This window comes from Geospiza fortis, unplaced genomic scaffold (genome assembly GCF_000277835.1).
Source record: "Geospiza fortis unplaced genomic scaffold, GeoFor_1.0 scaffold13, whole genome shotgun sequence".
Classification (NCBI taxonomy): domain Eukaryota; kingdom Metazoa; phylum Chordata; class Aves; order Passeriformes; family Thraupidae; genus Geospiza; species Geospiza fortis.
This window is the reverse complement of record NW_005054384.1, coordinates 1,187,583-1,207,095: the sequence shown is the minus strand read 5'-3', so window position 1 is coordinate 1,207,095 and position 19,513 is coordinate 1,187,583. Positions and strand designations below refer to the sequence as shown.

The window sequence follows — 19,513 nt, the reverse complement described above, 5'->3', positions numbered from 1 at the left end:
CGGGGCTGCTGATGGAAATATTCCATTTATTGCAGACGCAGTTTCAGAATACATTGTTTGAACAAATTGTTTTTATTGCAGCTATCAGATGTATTTGAAAGACTCAGAGGAGTGTTTACAAAACCCCCAAACAAAAACCACAACAACTCACAGGCAATGTCAGGCACAGTCTCACCCCCTACAGATAACTTAGTGCATCCCTAGATGTAAACAAGATGTTTCAGCCAAGCAGGGGAGCCCAGCTGTGGGTTGAAATTGAAATTTACACTTCTTTAGGAAGAAGCCAGGTGCTGTAAGACATGGAAGTGGGGATAAGGGAAGTCCTGGGGGTTCTGGTGCACAACAAAGCTGTTAACAACGAGCTCAGGGGCTGCTTGAGTTGCTCAGTTTATGCCACCCATACACTGTAGGATGTAAATGCTAAACTGTAGGGCATGTAAATCCAAACCAAGCTGACGTCCTAAAGTCATGTGTTTACTATGTACAAATGAAAACATCTGTCAATAAGATATCCAGGGGAGAGAGGTAAAAAGAAGCATCACAGAGATAGAGGTTTACTTCATTTTCTCTGGACCTGGTGTAGGGCACTGATGGATGGCAAGATTTAGTGTACAGTCATTTGAAACAAGCTCCAACTCTGTTTACATCTTTTTCTTTTTAATTATGGTAGTTTTATATAAATTAAACTACAACGTTTTATACAAGTGACCTATTTTTGACCCTCTATACTCTTACCTTTTCCTCTTTTAAAAACTATACTTTCTTTTTAATTACCCATTACTGGGCAACTGACATTTAAATTTTTTTTAATACTTATCTCACCATACCTCTAATGACAATTATGAAATCTTACTATAGAAAAGTGTGTGATTTTGTCTTTATTTTTTTTAAGCTGTGATATTGGCTAATTATGTATGTTTATTGCTAAATATAATACTCTAGCACATATTAAAGCATTCTACCATTAGTAGTGCCTTTAGGCTAAACTTTGTAAAGCTATGTGTGTATATATATTCTAGATTGCATTCAATTACTAGTCACTAACAACAAAAAGAAATATCAGTACCGCTGTCAGCTAACATATTCATCCAAATTTAGGTATTAACTTAAACTAGAATGGAAAAATTGATACTTAAAAAAAAAGTATAAAACAAAAAAAAATTAAAACACATTATTGATGCAGTATTTCTCATGACATGGGCAACTTACAGAAAATATTACATTGTCAACTAAAGATATTTCTTCCATGCCTTAGTCTAAAGTGCAGAAAGAAAAAGACTTCTGTATTACAAAAGTAACCATTGGTTTTATAGGTTTACTGCACACCTTTCCCAAGCAACTTCACTTTACATGTGTTTTGGGTTGACCTCTATTGCCAGCTGAAATCACTGTTCAGATACATATTTATGACTTTCAGTAGGAGAGTCTATATATTTCACAGCATGGGTTTCTTCAGGAATAAAGGCTCTTGTGCAAAGGCAGTACTATTCTGATGAATGTCTAGACTGATTATTAAATACAGTGCTAATATACATGGTTTTAACTGGGATAATGCAAAAAAAGACATTTTGGTAAATAAACATAAATATAAAAAGAACAATTTAGCACTTTTTCCTTTTTTTTTTTCCCCCAAACTGATTGGTCCAGCGTCTTTAGTGGCCTTCTAGGGTTCTTTCTCAAATTGTCTCAAACCTGCTGAGAAAGCGACAGATTAAATATGGCTTGAAACAACCCAGACACATCTCTAGAACAGAAAAAGCACAGCTCTCTAGGTTAACGTGTAAGCAAGCAGGACAGAGCTGGGTGCTGCTCTGCTCCTGTACTGGGGTGCTCTGAGGTGGTCCCCAGGAGGACAAAAATCAGGATTTCAGAGGCTCAGCAGTGTCCAAACCCCTGTGCTGGGACTGCTCCTGTGGGTGGAGAGCACCTTCCATGGGAGCAGGGCTGCACTAACCCCGAGCCAGCCCAAAAACCCCTCTCCTGACACTTGGGTTGGAAAAAGGACAAGAGGAGCAAAACAATTCTGCTTTGCACGGCTCTCAACCAAAAAGCAAAGTTCACAGGTGCAGCATACATCTGGCTTTACATAAAACCACTAAAAATGTGTGGGCACACAGTGAAGTGTAGGAAACCAAGAGTGTTTCTCTATTCAATCATTTCACTCTTAGCAAAGAATTGAGGGATGTTGCAAAGCATCCTTAAAGCTATTAAACTGGTCAGTGAACTTCCATTCTTCCCTACTGGTTCTTAGCCATACAATTAGCTTAATTTGCTTTATATGGAGTGCTTTAAAATAAAAAAAAAAATTAAAATATTAAATAAAATTTAAAAATAAAAAACTAAGAGGGCTATTTTGCTGATTTCTTGCTGTAAAACTAGGTCGTGTATCACCAACCAGTGGTTTCAAAATGACAATAGCATAACTATTTTTGCTCTGAAAAGACACCAATGCACAGCTCCAGCAAAAGCAGTTTCTCAACCATTCATGTTTCAATGATATTTTAATGGAGTTTTTGAAAGGCAAAGGCAAAAAGGGTTTTCTGCATCAACGTGAACAGCTGCAGAATTTTAAAACACAGGTACACCTATGCAAAAATGTGGCAATGTTTCTGTATAATAATAGGTATTACAATGTTTGTATTGTATTATCATATGTATATAATCAAATATTGCATGTGTTATTTTATTAAATATACATATAATTTATGTTAACATTATATGCATAACATGATTACATTATACATATATGTAATAATATATATTAAATGACAGAAACAGGTGCAATATATGCATTATGGCATCACTTACCATTAGTCTCTGATTTTTTCCCTGTAGCTGATACCTGTTTGAAAAAGCAAAAACACATTATTAAAATCCCATATAGGAGAAAATTGCTATTTATAACAGGATGTGCACACATAACCCAGCTCTGCCAAAGGTGAATATAAAAGTGATACACTGCTTTCTGAACCTCATAGTGCTTTCTTTTATAGATAAAAAGGTGGGTTAGGAACAGAATATTATCCTGTAAACACCACCCAGAAGTGTTATTACCTTAGAAGCAGCACCTGGCTTCTCCACTGACTGCTTCTCCCAGAGATTACGTTTGCCAGAGACATCTCCTGGTCTTAAATCCTGTATTTTAATGGCAGAGAATAGAAACCAACATTAGTTCAGGTTTATTTTCACTTGGTAAAGAAAAAGTTAAAATGCAACTCCCTCACGAGAGAAACTGAGGAATATCCACCAGAGGTCCACATTACATTGTCTATCAGTTATAAAGAATTGTATTTCACAAAATAACTCCACACATATCCATGTTTTTAGACAGAAAACAATCCTGTTGCATCTATTTCATATGGTACAGACTGGTCTTAACTCAGTAGGTTCAAGTGAAGAGTTACTGCACCCTCATTTTTACAAACAAATCAAATCCAATTTTTTGGAGAAAAAAAAACCACTTTTTTTTAGGAAAGTATTTCTGCTGGGGAGGAATTCAAAAGTAGCTTTTCTTGGCTATTTTAGGGCAAAATTAAAATATTTTATTTTAAAAAATTATGTAAAAAACAGAGTTGGAGTTTTAAAAAACAGAAGAGCAGATCCTGCTCTATGTCCTTAAATACAGATTTCAGCACTTATCACTGTAGTCCTTCATATGCATTTAAATTTCCATTGCATCCTTTGCAACCTTGGGATGTGCCTCCCACTAGCCTGATAGAAAAAAACCAACAACAACAAAAAAAAAAAACAAAAATCCCAACAAAAACAAATCAGCTGAGGTAAAGTGATTAAAGAATAGTAGTAATCTCTGAAAATGAGTGTATTATTGAGATTTTAATCAAAATGCCATAAAAATGTCAATTAGCTTCTTGGGGAAAAGGAGGGCTGCAAATGAAAACGACATCTGCTGGGCAGCTGGACTGATATCTCCCTCTGTGCATGGCGAACAAGAGACCCAAACAATTCTGGACATAAGTACTGTCCTTTTCAGGAAGTATTCAAGTCCTGCATGGCTTCCAGGATTTTGTACTGGCCATCCATAGGGAGCTAAGTTTTCTGCACATGAGAATTTCCACCTGTGATATGCTCAGTGATGAATGGAAATGAGATTTCTTCAAGGGGGATTTGCACCCAGCAGAGACCCCTAGAACTGACCATAATTTAGAGTTGCTGATGATTAAAACTTGAAGCCAATTCTGCTCTTTAAAAAGGCAGTTCAGTAGTAACAGAGGAAGGAAGAAACTAATTTCAACCTCATCACAAAGCCATTTGCAGGGGACATTATCACAAATCCACTTCCACAGTCCTGAAATAATTTGGGATCTGTGGCATGGGTTCACTATAAAACTGAAATCTTTGCTCTGCCTTGAATTTAATATTTTTCCAAAACCCACAAGAATCTTGATGGTCACAAAAACTTTGAACATTTTTCAGTTTTGGTGAAATGTGACAGAGGTGAGAAGTTATATGCTAAATAAGAAATTCTAGCCTTCCCTTCGATTTATCCTGACTAAAAAAAAGTAAAAATCACACATTAGAGATGCATATAAACCTTCATAGTCAATTATAAACAGGTTTACCTGACCAACTTAGCAAACAGACCCCCAAAGAAGAAGAATAGGAGGAGGGCGCGTTCCTTCAAGCAGAGACATTGAAAGAAGAAAGAACAATCTATTGAGAAAGAGGGAAATTAAGACATAGATAGAAACAGTTGGCTGAGGGAAAAACAAGAGATTAGTTTTACATTGTCTAAAAGACGCAACTTAAAAGAAAAGAGAGAAAAATCTGGAGGCAGATTCTGTAGTGGACAATGCTGCAAATTTCAAACTCCTCTTTAGGACAAACAGGAGTGTGAAATGAGAAAGTGTTTTTCAGGCTGCACTTTTCATAAAGGGCAGCTGAACTGGCAGGAAAACAATGCACAAGGATACAGGAAGAAATCAGCTCTTTAACAAAATCCTGAAGTTGAATCATTAACATGACAAACAATTCTCCAATATGGATATTTAAGGTTCCTCATCCTTACCCTTCCCCACCCCACAGAGACCTCTTCCTGCTGCTTCCCACATTCCCAGTTTATTACCTCAACAGCATTTTCTGCTCTGATTCTTGCTGAACTAATGGGCAGGCTAAAGGGCCTTCATTAGGAGTTACATTTAGGCTCATAAAGAACTAAAATTATTTCAGTTGTGTTTTAAAACATACTTGGAAGATTTTTACAGGGCAAGGACCAAACTCCAAGCGTGTGTAAGTGTGCAACCTGGGGTCTATGGCTGCTAATTTCTAAATTAATGGTAAGCCTTTCACAGGTGGTAAATTAAAGTCATCCTCTACCAGAGAAGTGCTTCTCTGAGCTTTAAAGCGAGAGCTGCCCTGTTTCCTCTCCCCATTTTATGGCTACAAGGAGGCAGCAGCCAGAGGGTTGGGAGCTGCCAAGAGGACACAAAGCAGAGTTCCTCCAAAGGCTATCAGCTGGTGGAGGAAGCATCTTCTGCCCCAGGAGAGAGCCCACCTACTGAAGAATGGTTGTTCCAAGTTTACTTACAGAAGGTTTTGGAGCAGGGGATTTGTTGCCCTCTGGGGTCTTGGTCAACCACTCATTGATACGACTGGAGACACCAACCTTCAGCCCAGCAGTTTCCTGCAAAATGATAAAATCCAATCAGAAGACTTTCAGAATGGCTTTTGCTCTGTTTGCCATGGTTTAGATTTAAAAGCAAAGCCAAGCCTGGGTTTAATAGAAAGGTCCTCACTGAGCCTATGGCTTGCTCACAGCCTGTGTGCTCTGAAGGTTTTGTCCCTATGAATTACACAGTGCTGCTGCCCTCTAGTTTTCAAAAATTATATACATGGACTGACAAAAACATTACTGCTGCCCTAGTAATAAATGTCAGATATAAACATGCTGTTTCTACCACAAGGCCAAACTCCAAAAATCTTTAGCTTAATAGAAGAGACATCAGCTCAAACCTACTTTTTTTCTCTCGTTAAATTATTTTTTTTTCAAAAGAAGTACACAATAGAGAAGTGGCCTAAAATTTAAAACATTAAATCTTTAAAAGGCTAGAACAAATTACTGACATTTAATTGCTATCTATAAATAACCCACTTCAATCCACAGCTCATCTTTTTGCCTATGATAAATGCTCAGCAATTTGCCTCAATTTATAGAAAGAAAATGTTGCCTCAAGGATTTACACAAAAAAGATAAAGGTCTCACAAATGCTTCTATGAATAATCTAGAAAATATCATCACTATTCAAAGCTCTTCTGCTCCCCAAAAGAATTTTGCCCTACCCAAAGAATTTCTTTGTACTCTGCTTGAATGACCCAGATGTATTTTTCTAAGATATCTGATGTGGCTCTGGAATGTCTCATAACTGAGCTCAGTAGGTCACTGAATTCTTCCATTATACTCAATATTGCAGCCACACCATCTTGTGGCTTTCTGAGGCCTTCAGGATCCTTTGGGATATCCTTCACCAGTGATGCCAACAGGAGCAGACAGGCTTACTCACAGGAATATGAATGCAAGACCAGGTCCTTAACAGTAAGAGCACAATTCTTTACAATCACTAGGATAATTAAACACCTACCTTATTTGGTGTTCCTGCCCCAGAAGGTGATGAGAAAACATTCCCTTTCTCCCACATGCTCTTGATATTACGGACGCCCTCGGCCGGAACATGAAGGTCGGAAGCCTTAGGTCTTGAAGCCTTCGTGCCCTGGGGAAAAATTGGGGCCAGTTGGTGCTTGGCATTGAGAGCTGGATTTGCAGGGTGGTTTGACTCTGGGGAATGCAGCATTTCCATGTGGCTCTAGCACTGATCATGCAAAGATGAGAAGGAGTACCCAGCTCAAGAGGTGCCACTGAGACTCTCTCCCCTTTTGGATTTGCAGCTGCACCTTGACAAAACCAGCTGGGAAAGTGGCAATCCCTTATTTTTGTGTTTATTACCTTTCTAAAACCCACGGCAAACCTTAGCTCTGCACACAACTGCTCCAAGGATTTAAAATCTTAGCTTATGCCTGGCTCCTGGAAGCCTGAGCTAGGGAATCCCTTTGCAGGGGCAGGGGGAAAGTTTGTTCTGTCATTCAGCATCAGACTGCTCCATCTGCCCCAGACAACTGAACCTCAGCATTCTAGGTTCAGTTGTAATCTCAGCAATCCCAATATGTTTGAAAAAAGGTGTTCTTTTGAAGAGTGGAGAATTGGGTGTGAGTTTTTGGGTGATTTTTTGGGGCAAATGTGTCTTTTGCATGGTTACTAAAAACACTAAGCCAAATTTGTCCCCTTTCTTCTTTTCAAAATTCTTGCACATTTTACATATCATAGACTGGATGAGAATAAGAACCTGTATGAGTGATGTTTTGCCTCTCTAATTGCAAAGCAAGGCAAATTTGGCAATTTGTGGACAAATCAGAAACTCAGCAAAAAAATATTTCAAGTCAGATGGCAGCTGGATTCTGTGGTGTCAATCTCCTCTTTTACCTTGGACTATGGACAGGAAAAGCCCTCAGTTCTGGCTCTTAGGCACAGTTCTCAAAATCACCTGGGGTCAAGTTCTGCATTTTAACGTGATTTTGATTTCCCTTTTGTCACTGCTTAACTGGTTCTCTGTCTTTGCCAAGGAATTTCACTGTGGGGTGGCAGCCAGCAGCACAGAGCCAGCTCCTTGTTCTCCTAAATCAGCTGCTAGGTCAGCTCTGCTCAGGATGACCATCAGCTCTGTGCTGACAGGTCTCTGATCAGCCAAGCAGAGGATGTGACTGTCACTCAAGAGGCTGGCTGAACCCTCCAAAGCTACTGCCAGCTTACAAAACAGTAAATTACAGCATGAAAGGGAAAACCCAAATCTGAGGTTACGTTTAGACACATCTCTAGATGTTGGTTACAGATGTGCCTCAAGCACTTTGTTCTTGAAGTCACATTAAAGAAGAGTTTGTGATCAAAAACCCCTGCAATTCTTGAACAGCAAAACAAAGGCTGATTAAAGGCCCCAGAGCCATTAGTAACCAGATCCATTTACTGGAATTAACTTACCCCAATTGCACTAGTGTATTGCTCAAGTCTACTGTCAATCTTTGAGACAACTGCTGTTGTCTGGGTGGGCTTCATTCCACTGTAGGAAGTAAGAGAAAAGAAAAAGGCAAGAATTATTATTCCATCCACTTAAACACTGCTGTTAGAACAGAACTTACTGTTTCTTTGCTTTACCTCTTTTGAGCAGATTTGTTCAAAAATTCTGTTCGCTCCTCTATCTAGAAAAGAGAGAAACAAAAGCTTTAAGTTTAGAGTTCATAGAGGGTCAGCCTGTAATGTCATTTTAAATGTCAAAAAAGTCAATTTCAAAGAGATGCATTCCAACAGAAATTTCACAGACACACACAAAGGTTTTATAGATAGGAGCCTGTTATGCTACAATTCATAAAAGTGGATATATTTTCTGCGTGAACGTTTGCATCCTACACATTTCTTCAGTGCCTTATATGTAGCAAGAGAATAAATGAAGAACACAGAAAGAAGAAAAGGGAAGAAGTCTATCTCATGGAAAGGATTGATATGCACAAAAACCTAGGTCATCCTCACATCTCCCACACAAAAGCAAGTATGTATCTCTTGAGACGGACAGATAATAAAGTTTTTTTAAATTTAATAAAGTTTTTCTTTATTAAATTTATAAAAACTGAGCTGAGGGATCAGACTAGGCCAGGTTTGGAGCTCAGCCACAAAGCCTCCCTTACTCATGTCTTTGGAGGACACAATCAATTTAAATTTGGGCTCCAAAAAACCCATCAGTGTAAACTCTTCTCATGTTCAGGATACTGCTGAATCAGTTTCTACCAGCTGTTATTATACAAACTGGTATCTGACATTTCATCATTATTTTCTACTCTGTAAATAGGCAAATATTGTGACATCTCCAAGGAGGAAGACTCATGAAAGTCTCATATGGCTTCTGTCAAATCTCTCAATACTTTGAAAACAAAAAACTCCATCCCTGAATAAAGCTTTGAAACATTTCCCTTTGGGAGGTGGAGAGATGGGGAGTGTGTGCATCTATTTGTATTCAGGGTCAAGAAACATTTTCATCACATTTCCTCAAGTCTTATCAACATTGCATTGTTCCACTTCTCATGCCAGGCTCTACAGTTCCACTTGACAGTAAAACACATGCAAGCAGGTCCAGGGGATTGAAATGATTAATAATCAGCCTGGCTGGATTCCTGGGGATTCCCCAGTCTCAGCAGGGGCTCTCCATTTTCAATTTACTTTAACCATGGCTGCTCTGGCATTCGTGCCTTTAAAGCAAGGCAATGACAGCCATTCCTTTAAATGGTTCTCTTCAGTGCCTTTAGCATCCAAGGCTATCCCAGAATACCAAATCCCACAGCAATCCCATCAAAGGGCATGCACAGTTTATTTCTCAAGCCCTTGCAAGCAGGCAGCTCACTTGAGTGCAGAATTTGCCAGAGGAGCTCACTGGAGGAGCTCCAGCTACCACCCACCCAGCTCAAAGGCACCTCTGAAGCTCTAAAACATACATACAATTTACAGAGTCATTTCCATCGCCAGTTTCAGCTGCCAAAACACGAGCTAAAACCAGTCCTGAGTGCAAAGATGGGCTTTGCCAGGACAAATCCCCTGTTTCAGTGGAAGGATGTCACAAGGTGGCAGCAAAAGACCGGCAGGAGAAGGAGCTCTGCACACCCGCAGGAAAAGGTTACAGCTCTCCCCCCCAGAGGAGATGGCAATGCCGCAAAACCAGCAGGGAAATGGTTCGAAAGTGACCAAACAGACCAAGGATGGTCACTTGAAACACATGGCCTCACTTCTGCTATGGTACAGTAGGAGTTTCCCCCAGTGCTGATTTCTGGGTCATAACCAGCAGTGCAACAAATCATGAGTTATTCCAGCAAAAGCCTCCAGTTTATCCTCAGATAAACATCAGTGAAACCCTGGTGGGCAGCAAGGACAAATAATATGGACTCCCTCAAAGAACCAGGACTCAAGGCAACTGCCCAATAATTCCTTTATAGGATCATCTCACTCTTTTTATGTGCTGGCAGGAGAGACGCTTCTGCACAGCCGGAAAACCAGGCTCGAGTGGGCACTGGTGGAAGAGATGGGAAAGAAGAGGAACATTTTTGTTGTGGTTGTAGTAAAAAGACAAAAATGGGGTTGTTCTTTACCCACTGGTAACAGCAGTTCTCAGTTACCAGTTATCACTGTGTATTACTCAGTTATTACTCAGTTGTCAGCTGTGGGATCAGGAAGAAGTCAGGGGTTGTTCAGAAGAGAAGAGTGAAAAAGCAAAAGCAGAAAATAAACAGGAAAGAGTTAGGAAGAAACCCTCAGAGCTGAGCAAAGCCCTCTGGCTGGGGAAGCATGGAGGGATAAAATACCTTTTGCACATTTTTGTGAGGATTTATTCTAGAATGTGCTCCTCAAAAGACAGCAGAAGAAGACACTGAATACACCTAGAGCAAATAAACCTCTACACATGTGTATTCAACATAGAAGTCAAACTCATTTAGACTGCACAGCAACATCTAAAGGTCATTTACCCACTGCACATCACACCAACTCCATGCAAAGAATTTAAAACGTTTGGCACATACAGTAAACAGTATGACAAAATAGATCTGGAAAAGAAACAGGCAAAGCAAGGTGGTTAACATAAAATTCAAGATGTTTTATCAGTTTTCAGGAAATGAAAATAATCTTTTTACTGCATTCATCTTATCAGGATCTTGTTAAATAGCTTGGATTATGTTCTGTGACCATGGAATACTTTCAGAACACACAAGCACTCAAAAAAGTCAACTCTAATTAAATCATGACCAGAAAGAATGAGTTAACACACAATATGAGACCATGACTTGGGAAACAAAAACCACTGCATATTCCCAGTAAAACTTGTTTCAGAAAAAGGTATTACATTGATTCATAGGAGTTTTAAACTGTGTATTGGATATTATGCAACAGAAAGTTGTCAACAAACCTATCTTCAAAAAAATGTGTCAAGGAGGAAGTGGAATAAAAAATCAACACAGAAAACCCTGTATTTTAATTTTGCCTCACATCCAACATGTGGAAGGACCTAGTGGAAATCCACTGGAGCAGGAGTCCCTGGGAGAGGCTTCTCCTTATCCCCCCTGAGTGGCTCACACAGTTTCTTGCTTCATTAAGCACAGTTCTGCTGTCAGCAGCACCTGAGTAGAGTCTGCCAATTCAGCTCAGTTTACCTACCAGGCTCCAGTGCTGCCATCAGCATCAAAGAAGGGGCAAAACAAACGTCACATATCCTGCTCTTACCATTCTGTTTTCCCTCTGCCTCAAGAATAGCTCATCTAGGGAGAACTGATTGTGTGGAGTTTAACTCTTTCCAGTCAGTGCCCCAGCTGTCAGGTACTGAGAGCAATAATGATATAGGACAGGAAGAATAGCTCATCTAGGGAGAACTGATTGCGTGGAGTTGCTGTCAGGTATTGAGAGCAATAATGATATAGGACAAGACAGGTCTTTAAAGAAAAAAATGTCTCTGAAAAGTCCTGTTTTCTTGGTTGGGTGTCAGCCTTGCAGAGAGTGCCGGCTGCCACATCAGCCCCTGTTTTCCAGGAGATATTTCCTCCAAAGACAGGGATATCCCAGCCTCCTGCCATGGCTCCCTCCCCTCAACACCTACTGCTTTTGCATTTCTCTAGTGGTGCTGTTCATCCCCAAGATGTGTTAGTATTGAAATATCCTGTACTCTCCTGTTTAACCCAGAGAATAGAATAAAAAGACTCAGTAACCTTCCTTTTCAAACAAAATATGAGGAATGAACTTGTCTAAAAAGTCAAATGATCAAAGATTTTTTCAGGAAACGCCATTCTTTGAAAGCATCATGTTTTGCATTAACTAAATTAGGGAAAGGACAAGCTAGAGGCAGATGAGAGAGCAGCAGAGCTTGTTCCAGGCTTTGTCCTTATTTTAAAAAAATAACAAGGACAGAGGTTGAACAGGAGTTTGGTACCACTGCAGCCCACAGGGTGTCCACCCAGCCCTGAGACATCCAAGCTGCTTCTGTCCCTGAGCTAGGGATGAACTTGGCCTGTATTTATTTGGCATGTTTGCTTTTCACTGTCCCCCTCAGAAGGAACCAACCCTCGAGATGTTACTGACAGAGCTCCACACTGTGGGAGCTCTGCTGAAGTGCTGTCTCAGGTTTGAGGGAAACTCTGTATTTACCAGTTAAAACAACAGGAGCTGTCAACACTGTGATTTTTAGAGGCCAGACTAGCCAATCACAGCAGGTTTTTTCTAAATATAAGCAGATATGTGTATTTTGTCCATGTTCATGTATGCACATGTACATTTGGGCATCCATGAGCTGTGTCATACATGGGGAGGAGCTGCACATCTTTGTCTCTCAGTTCTGAGTCTGCAAGCCAAGCCAGTCCATGGCCTGCCTGGTGGACAGATGCAGCACCCATGGGATGGCAATATGCCACACTGCTGCTTAGTTAAGCTCCCTTCTTCCCTTTGTTCTTGTAATTCCCTTGGCAATCAGCACACCCTACTTTCCTCATACTAGCCACTCCTGTGAACTTCTTCCCAAAAGCTTATCACATCAGGAAGGACAGGGAAGGAGCAAAAAAGGTGCTTTGCCAGATTGTTACCCAGGAGAAGCCAGAATGTGCACATGCATCATACATGATTTTTACACTGAGCCTTCCTTTTTTCAGTATTAATTCCAACCACCCACCCACCACTGTGCATTTGGGATTCTCACATGACTCATGGCAGATCTGAGCTGATACATCCATCACAGGAGAAAACCTGTGCCAGATGCTTTACAAATGAAAAGATAAGTTGGGCAGTGCAGAGCAGACAGTGAGACAGCTGCATGCCAGCCAGCTGAGACCAGCCTGGGAAGTCAGTCCAAATTAAAGGTAACTAAATAGACTGTCTTCTCATAACTGGATTTTGACATCAAGTTTCACATCACATTAATAAACTGAGATTACTCTCCCCTTAGCTCTTGACCACAGAGTGCCAAGAAACAGTTTGGGGTGTGAACTTTTACAACATTACACATCTACACTGGCCACCCACAGACACTGGGCTGGAATCTGTGGAGTATCATCAATTTCTCAGAGAGATAAACAGAGAAAGGAAAAAATATGTAGAGCTCCATATATCAGGTCTTGTAGCAAACAACTTCTACCTAAGAAGACACAAAACCCATCATAAAAAAAATGTACCTTGCAGCCTAACAACATTTTAAAAATGTCAGCTTTCCTCTGAAAATACACTTAGAATAGTGTAGCATCTGTACCAAAGGTATCTGAAAGCTTTCAGCCTCCTGCCAAGTCCCATGTTTTTTCACACTTTCCCCAAAACTAGGATTTATATCCTTTTTACCTTGTGTTTTCAAGTACAATTTCCTCCATTCTGAGCCTTCTGTGAATTAAAGCTCCAAATGTATGTCATAAAAAGCATCTCAATAAACAGGAGAAAAGGAAGCCCTCCCAGGAGGGCTGGGAAGAAGAGGCTGTTATAGGCATCATCTTTAGCAACCAAAATGGCAAGACCAGGTTTATCTAATCAAAGTAAGTCATGAAGATTTGCAATCTTTGTTTACAACTGTGTGCATTCTCTCCCAGTATTTCAGGTTCAGATGTTCAAAAACATTTGGACTCAGTATTTGCTAGAACTGGACCCAAAACAGACACAGATCTCCAGATTGGATCAAAGTGTAGCTAAAGCTAATTTTGTCCAAATGCAATTTTTCACTCAATAGTTACAGTTTTAATCTCATGGAGATCCGATTCATGCTTCAATGAGCTCCTACCTGGTTCTTTTCTCTCTTATTTCCCACTAAGTGGCCTTTTGGACAAATGTTTTGGATTCTTAAATGACTAATGACACAAAATGCAAAAAGGAAAAGAACTTTGAAAACATTAATAGATCTGCAGAGCTGAGAAATTAATAGATTTGAGCTGAGAAAGCAACTGGACTGAATTCCAAAACAATACTCCCAATAATTTCAGTGGGGCCAGGATTCCTCTTCCATGCTGAAAGACCATTTAATTGATTTATCACACTTCTAATATAATATAGGCCACAAAAGACCATTTAGAAATCCTGCAGCAACAGAAGGGTGAGGTTTGTAATTTTTTGTTATGTAAGAAAATGAAATCCAGCCCAATACTTCTAGATGTTATTTTTAGGGGGATTAGACATAAGCTGGAATTCCCATGCAGGTCAGTTACAATTAATGATGATTAGGCTGAATATGCTTAAGGACAAAGCACTCTGGCAAGCAAGACAATAACTGTGCATGTGGAAGGAGGGAGAGAACATTTGTGACTTAATGCTCTTAAGAGATCTTTTCCAACCTAAATGATTCTGTGATTCTACTCCAGTTCACAGAGCACTCCTATGATAAATTTAAAACAACACAGTATTATTGCTCTAAGTTTCAAAAATCATTTTCTCATGGAGGTGAAGATCCATTTTGGAGATTCTTCATCAAAAAGAGACAGCTGCCAGTCTATTCTCTATTTCTAAGCAGGAAATCTAATTTTCAATCATCCCAATGAGTAAAGTCTTTCAGTTAGAGGTTTCAGGTTAAGTCTACCAAAGCATTTTCCTGGTTTGATTAGAAGTATTTCAACACTGCTTTTGATGTTGGACTGTTGGTTGGGACTGCAAACCCCACCACTTTTTATGTCCTGTATAGATGCTAGTGGGGAAGGTTACCTTGAGAGATGAACCTTTAGGACTGAAACATTTAAATGGCTTCTTGTCTTCAGACACACCATCTTCTGGCATCTTTTGGCGTTTCTCAGCAGCTTCAGCCCTTCTTCTTTCGATTTCTTCCTTCATCCTCCTCTTTTCCTCCTTGAAAAATACGATTGGATACTCGTTCTTTCAGAATCTACATCACCACCACAGGGCTGTGCAGCCCTGCAAACATTTACCAGGTTTTCTAAAAACGGGGTTTTATGCCAGTTGAAATAGTTCAGTGATCTGCCTGAAATTTATAAAGGAGTTAATGCCAATCCATGCCAGGAAGACAATTAGTGTGTGCTGCTCTAGTGTCCCCTCACAGCAAAGTCACCAAATTCACTGTCATAGAGCTCCACTTAAACAGAGAAAAAGGCTCAAGCTCAGTTTCTCTGTATTCTCATGTATCACACTGGTATTGTTCTTGTGTCCCTCTACTCTGACACTCATTGTGCCAAGGTTAATATTTAACATTGAAAAAATCAATAAGTGGCCAAGAAACCCAAGATTAAACACTTGCAGATCTCCCTCCAGAGATGTGTTTTGCTTCATGAGCTACAAGTCAAACCAGAAGCCCTCAAAGCAACACCAGTGTGAGCACTGGTCAGTGGGGTCTGTGCAATCTTGGGGCACTGTGCAATCTTGGCATCTGCTGAGTTCTGTTGCAAAGAGCTCAGAACATTAAAGGAATTGGCATTCAGCTGCCAGATACTATCAGTATTATTCATTTACCATTTGTTTTCCAAACAACTAGGATTCCTAAATTATGCACCAGAGACTTGGAAATCCTATTTGTAGAATCCCTTGGCAGAGGAAGTACAAGAAAACAGATGTGTTGGATACTCAATATTTAAATAGACAAGAATATCTCCCTAATGAGATCTAGCCCATTGTAACTATATATAACATTAGCATTCCAGCCCATCTGCAGCAGATAAATTTCGACATGCACTTTGTAATTCAATCTGTATAATGTATAAAAAAAAAATCCGTGGCTATTACACTGCCCCAAGATTCTGAATCCCCAAGAAGATAAGAAATTTGCAGCTATCTCTAAGGAAATCCTGACTCATAAAAACAGATTTTAGAGCCCTGTCTGTCCTAAGGCTAGAATTAGAACATTTTTTTCACACCCTGGATGTTGTGGTGTGTTTTTACTCCCAATGGTATGTTGTGTTATTGCCCAAGTTAATGGTTTGGTCCAAAATATACTCCCACACCCCACTGTCAATCTACCCTGAGCTCCCAATCCTACCTGGTGCCAACCCCGTGCTTGGAATTCCCCTTCAGAAATCCCCTAAAGTGAGACCTCCCATTAGTCCACATGACCCAACACACCCCTCCATGTCCATGTGGGGTCCATGTGGCACTTCCCTCATTGGAAGATGCTTTTGTGAACCCTGTCCTTTACCCCTGCCCAGGATATCTCAAATTAGCTGCTGATTTATCACCTCCCCTTGAACTGCCCCCATCTAAAAACCTCTACACAGCTGTGTTCTGTGTCTTTGGTCCCTGACCCTTCCATAGAATAAATCCTTTTGGACACCATAATAAAGACCTCTCTCTTGTCCTTGCTCCTGCTCTTGAGGATTATCAGCTTGTGCTGTAGAGATAAAGCCCCACAGCTGCATCCCAGACTGTGCTGCTTTCTGGGAACAGCCTACTCTTGGCATGGAGCTGGGAGCTGGCTGGGGAAAAATCCAGCACTGCATCACCTGGATGCTGCATGTTTTACCTCAGGTCTTCATTAGACAATGCTACAAAGAGCTGTTGACTAATGCAAGGAGAGTGAAAGTAAAATAGTAATTGTCACTATCATATTTTCTGAAAAACCCCTTTGCTAGGATTTTTCTTCTGGGAAGCTGAAAAGTCTTAGAGAAAAATGAAACCAATAATTACTTTATTCGCTTTTTTTGTGTTTTGTTGCTTTGGAATGTGGTTTAAACAGTGTTTACCAACTGGCCATTGTTTGATTGGTTTCATGTGAATTGTTTTGACTTAATGACCAATCACGGTCCAGCTACGTCAAGGCTCTAGAAAGTCAAGAGTTTTTCATTAGTATCTTGTTAAGCCTTCTGTAAGTATCTTTTCTCTATTCTTTAGTATAATTTAGTATAACAGTCTTTAATATAATATTGTAAAATCATAGATTAGCCTTCTAAGAACAAAGAGTCAGATTCATCCTTTCCTTCCTGCCACGGGGGACCCTAAAAACACCACAAGTAATAGTGGAATAAACCCAAGTGCAACACCCCGTACTTCACACTCACCTCCTCTCTGATTTTCCTCTCAGCCTCCTCCTGCTTCTTCTTCTGCTCCTCTTCCTCCAGGATTTTCCGGCGCTCCTCCCGCCTTTTCTTCAGCTCGTCCAGCTCTGCCGCCGCCTCCTGCTGCTTCTCCTTCAGCTTCTCCAGCTCCTCGCTCTCGCTCTCGCCCCGGCGGCGCCGCTGATCCTCCAGCCTCTTCAGCGCCTCCGCGCCCGGCTTCGCCTCCTCCGCCGCGCCCTTCGCGCCAGAGCGCCTGGGAAGGCAAGCAAAGGGAAAATGGGGCCATGTTGTGATTTCAGGGTTCACCCCAGAACCTCGGGTCCCTCCCATGATAATTCCCTCTCAGTTGTATCAATCACCTCTCCTTTCCCCTCCCAGCACTGTCAGTCCTGGAATTCCAGAAGGGCATCAAGTGATTGTCAGATTCAAAGGATGCCCTCTACCCCTGGGGGGGGCATTGGGCCATCCAGGCGTCCTTTGTCCCTTAAGACCTTCTCTCCTGTACCTGGTTGGTGGCTCCCTACCCCTTCCCTGCCCCTCTCCCTGGGTTAAAAGGAACAGCTACCATGGGATCAGGGAGTTCTCTTGGAGCTGGTGCTGCATTCAGAGGCCTGTGGGCCAGAATAAAGCTCTGGATCCAAACTCTCCATCAGAACCGACTCCTTTCCTTCACCATGGCCTTAAAGCTTCTCTGCCAGAGGGAAACCTGATGAGCAGACCCTGTTATGGTGGGAAGATCCATCCCACCACCACCAGAGCTCCTGCAGGCCTGGACTTGTCCCCACGGGCCCAACTGCAGCACCCAGCCAGCCAAAAGTGTCTGGGGGGTAAAACCCCACCCCCCCAGCCAGCCAACAGGGTCTGTGGGGTGAAACACCACAGTTGTTTGTCGCTATCTGGTTCAGCACCAAGGGCCGGACAAGCTCAGGTACATCCCATCCAGCTATACTGGTAATTATTCCAATACATAGGAACAAGGGAAGGAGCCAATGTTGTCTAACAGCTTTTTGAGGGAAGCTTCTTGTGTCTCCCTAGACCAGGGAATGCCCCCCCGCCAGGGGCTCCACAATGCCCCCTTTTTTATATTATTAAGAAAGCTTCTCTGAAGGATCAACTGAATTGACACAAAATGACAGAAATAATCAAAAGCGCACATAAGACGATTTTCAAAATGCAAGCAATTTTGAGTCCCCGATGTCTAAACAGATTTTCTTAGAGCTGGCAGGAGGGATGTGGGGTTTTCTTAGCACGTTTTATCAGGAAACTGAGCCAGGAGAAGATTCCTTCAGCAGGGACTGGTTCCCTGCCACCTGAGGCAGTGCTGTTGGCTGTAATTGACTCTGTACCAGGTACAGAGTGGTGTGTCTGCTGGAAACTCCACCCTGGAGGGGCATTCCCTGGTCTAGGGAGACACACAAGAGCAAGGTGCTGCCTTCTGAGACATTTTGCTCCTTGCAAGCTGTGGCTGGCCCAAAACATTTCCATCAGAAAATGGAGAAAGAGGAAAGAATGTGTAGAGCTGCATATGTCCGGTTTTGTAGCAAACTTCTACCTAACAAGACACAAAACCCACCTTAAAAAAAACTGTACCTTGGATGCCTAACAACATTTTAAAAATGTCAGCTTTCCTCTGAAAATACACCTAGAATAGTGTACCTGTACAAAAGGTACTTTTGTACCTTTTGTACTGAAAGCTTTCAGCCTCCTGCCAAGTCATGTGTTTTTTCACACTTTCCCCAAAACTAGGACCTATATCCTTTTTCCTTGGTGTTTTCAAGTACAATTTCCCCCATTCTGAGCCTTCTGGGAATCAAAGCTACTGTTAGGCTGCCATATTACAAGGAGCACCTCTCTCCCATCCCTGCCAGTGAGGAAGGAGTCTCTCCCACACACACACTGTGCCAGAGAACTTGTGCCACCCCTATTTTCTGTTCTGTGTCATAAAGGATGCACTTATCCTTTGCTTTCAAAGGCAAATATTTTTTATAAACCCTCTAGAAAAAGACAAGCATCTTTGGGGACAGAACAATTTAGTTGACTCGGGGAAAACAGGAGGAAATAAGAGAAGAGAGGGAGTTTTCCAGTTTCAACAGTGTTTCTTTAAAAAAAACAAAACTAAAAAGATTCCTATCTCAGCTATAACACCCATCACTCTAATTCCACCAGCATGTAGGAACAGAAAGGTTCATCAGGTCTTTTGCTTACATTTTCTGGGGAAAATATGACTTTTTAGTAAGGAACTGGAAATTATTAATGGTAACTTTCCACAGGAGAAAAACAGGAGTTTTCCAAGCAGCTGTAATACATGAGACAGAAAGAAAGAATGCCAAAAAAAATCCCCCAAACCTGAAGAATTTGCATAGGTGAAGCGCATGCTTCCAACAGAGTCAGATAGCATCACCTTGTTAAATAATTACATCAGTGTTTAGACAAATGTCTTCTCCTTAAGTGTGTTTAATGTTCCTGC

At 41.1% G+C, this 19,513-nt stretch overlaps 1 protein-coding gene across 5 annotated transcripts in view; it reads right to left on the bottom strand.

Annotated features, from left to right (window-relative positions):
• Positions 1–6: 6 nt before the first annotated feature.
• The window catches only part of CALD1 (caldesmon 1), a 171,272-nt gene continuing 151,765 nt past the window's right edge, over positions 7–19,513 (bottom strand). For 4 of the 5 annotated variants that reach the window (XM_031060512.1, XM_031060513.1, XM_031060514.1 and 1 more), the window contains 9 exons: positions 17,050–17,299; positions 14,753–14,893; positions 8,219–8,262; positions 8,045–8,123; positions 6,597–6,725; positions 5,546–5,641; positions 3,055–3,135; positions 2,809–2,842; positions 7–1,695 (listed from right to left, as the gene is read on the bottom strand). In XM_031060512.1, the coding sequence (XP_030916372.1) occupies positions 1,664–1,695; positions 2,809–2,842; positions 3,055–3,135; positions 5,546–5,641; positions 6,597–6,725; positions 8,045–8,123; positions 8,219–8,262; positions 14,753–14,893; positions 17,050–17,299 (886 nt within the window). In that variant the 3' untranslated portion in view covers positions 7–1,663. The remainder of the gene's footprint in view (positions 1,696–2,808; positions 2,843–3,054; positions 3,136–5,545; positions 5,642–6,596; positions 6,726–8,044; positions 8,124–8,218; positions 8,263–14,752; positions 14,894–17,049; positions 17,300–19,513) is intronic. The other variant, XM_031060515.1, reaches the window with a different exon arrangement.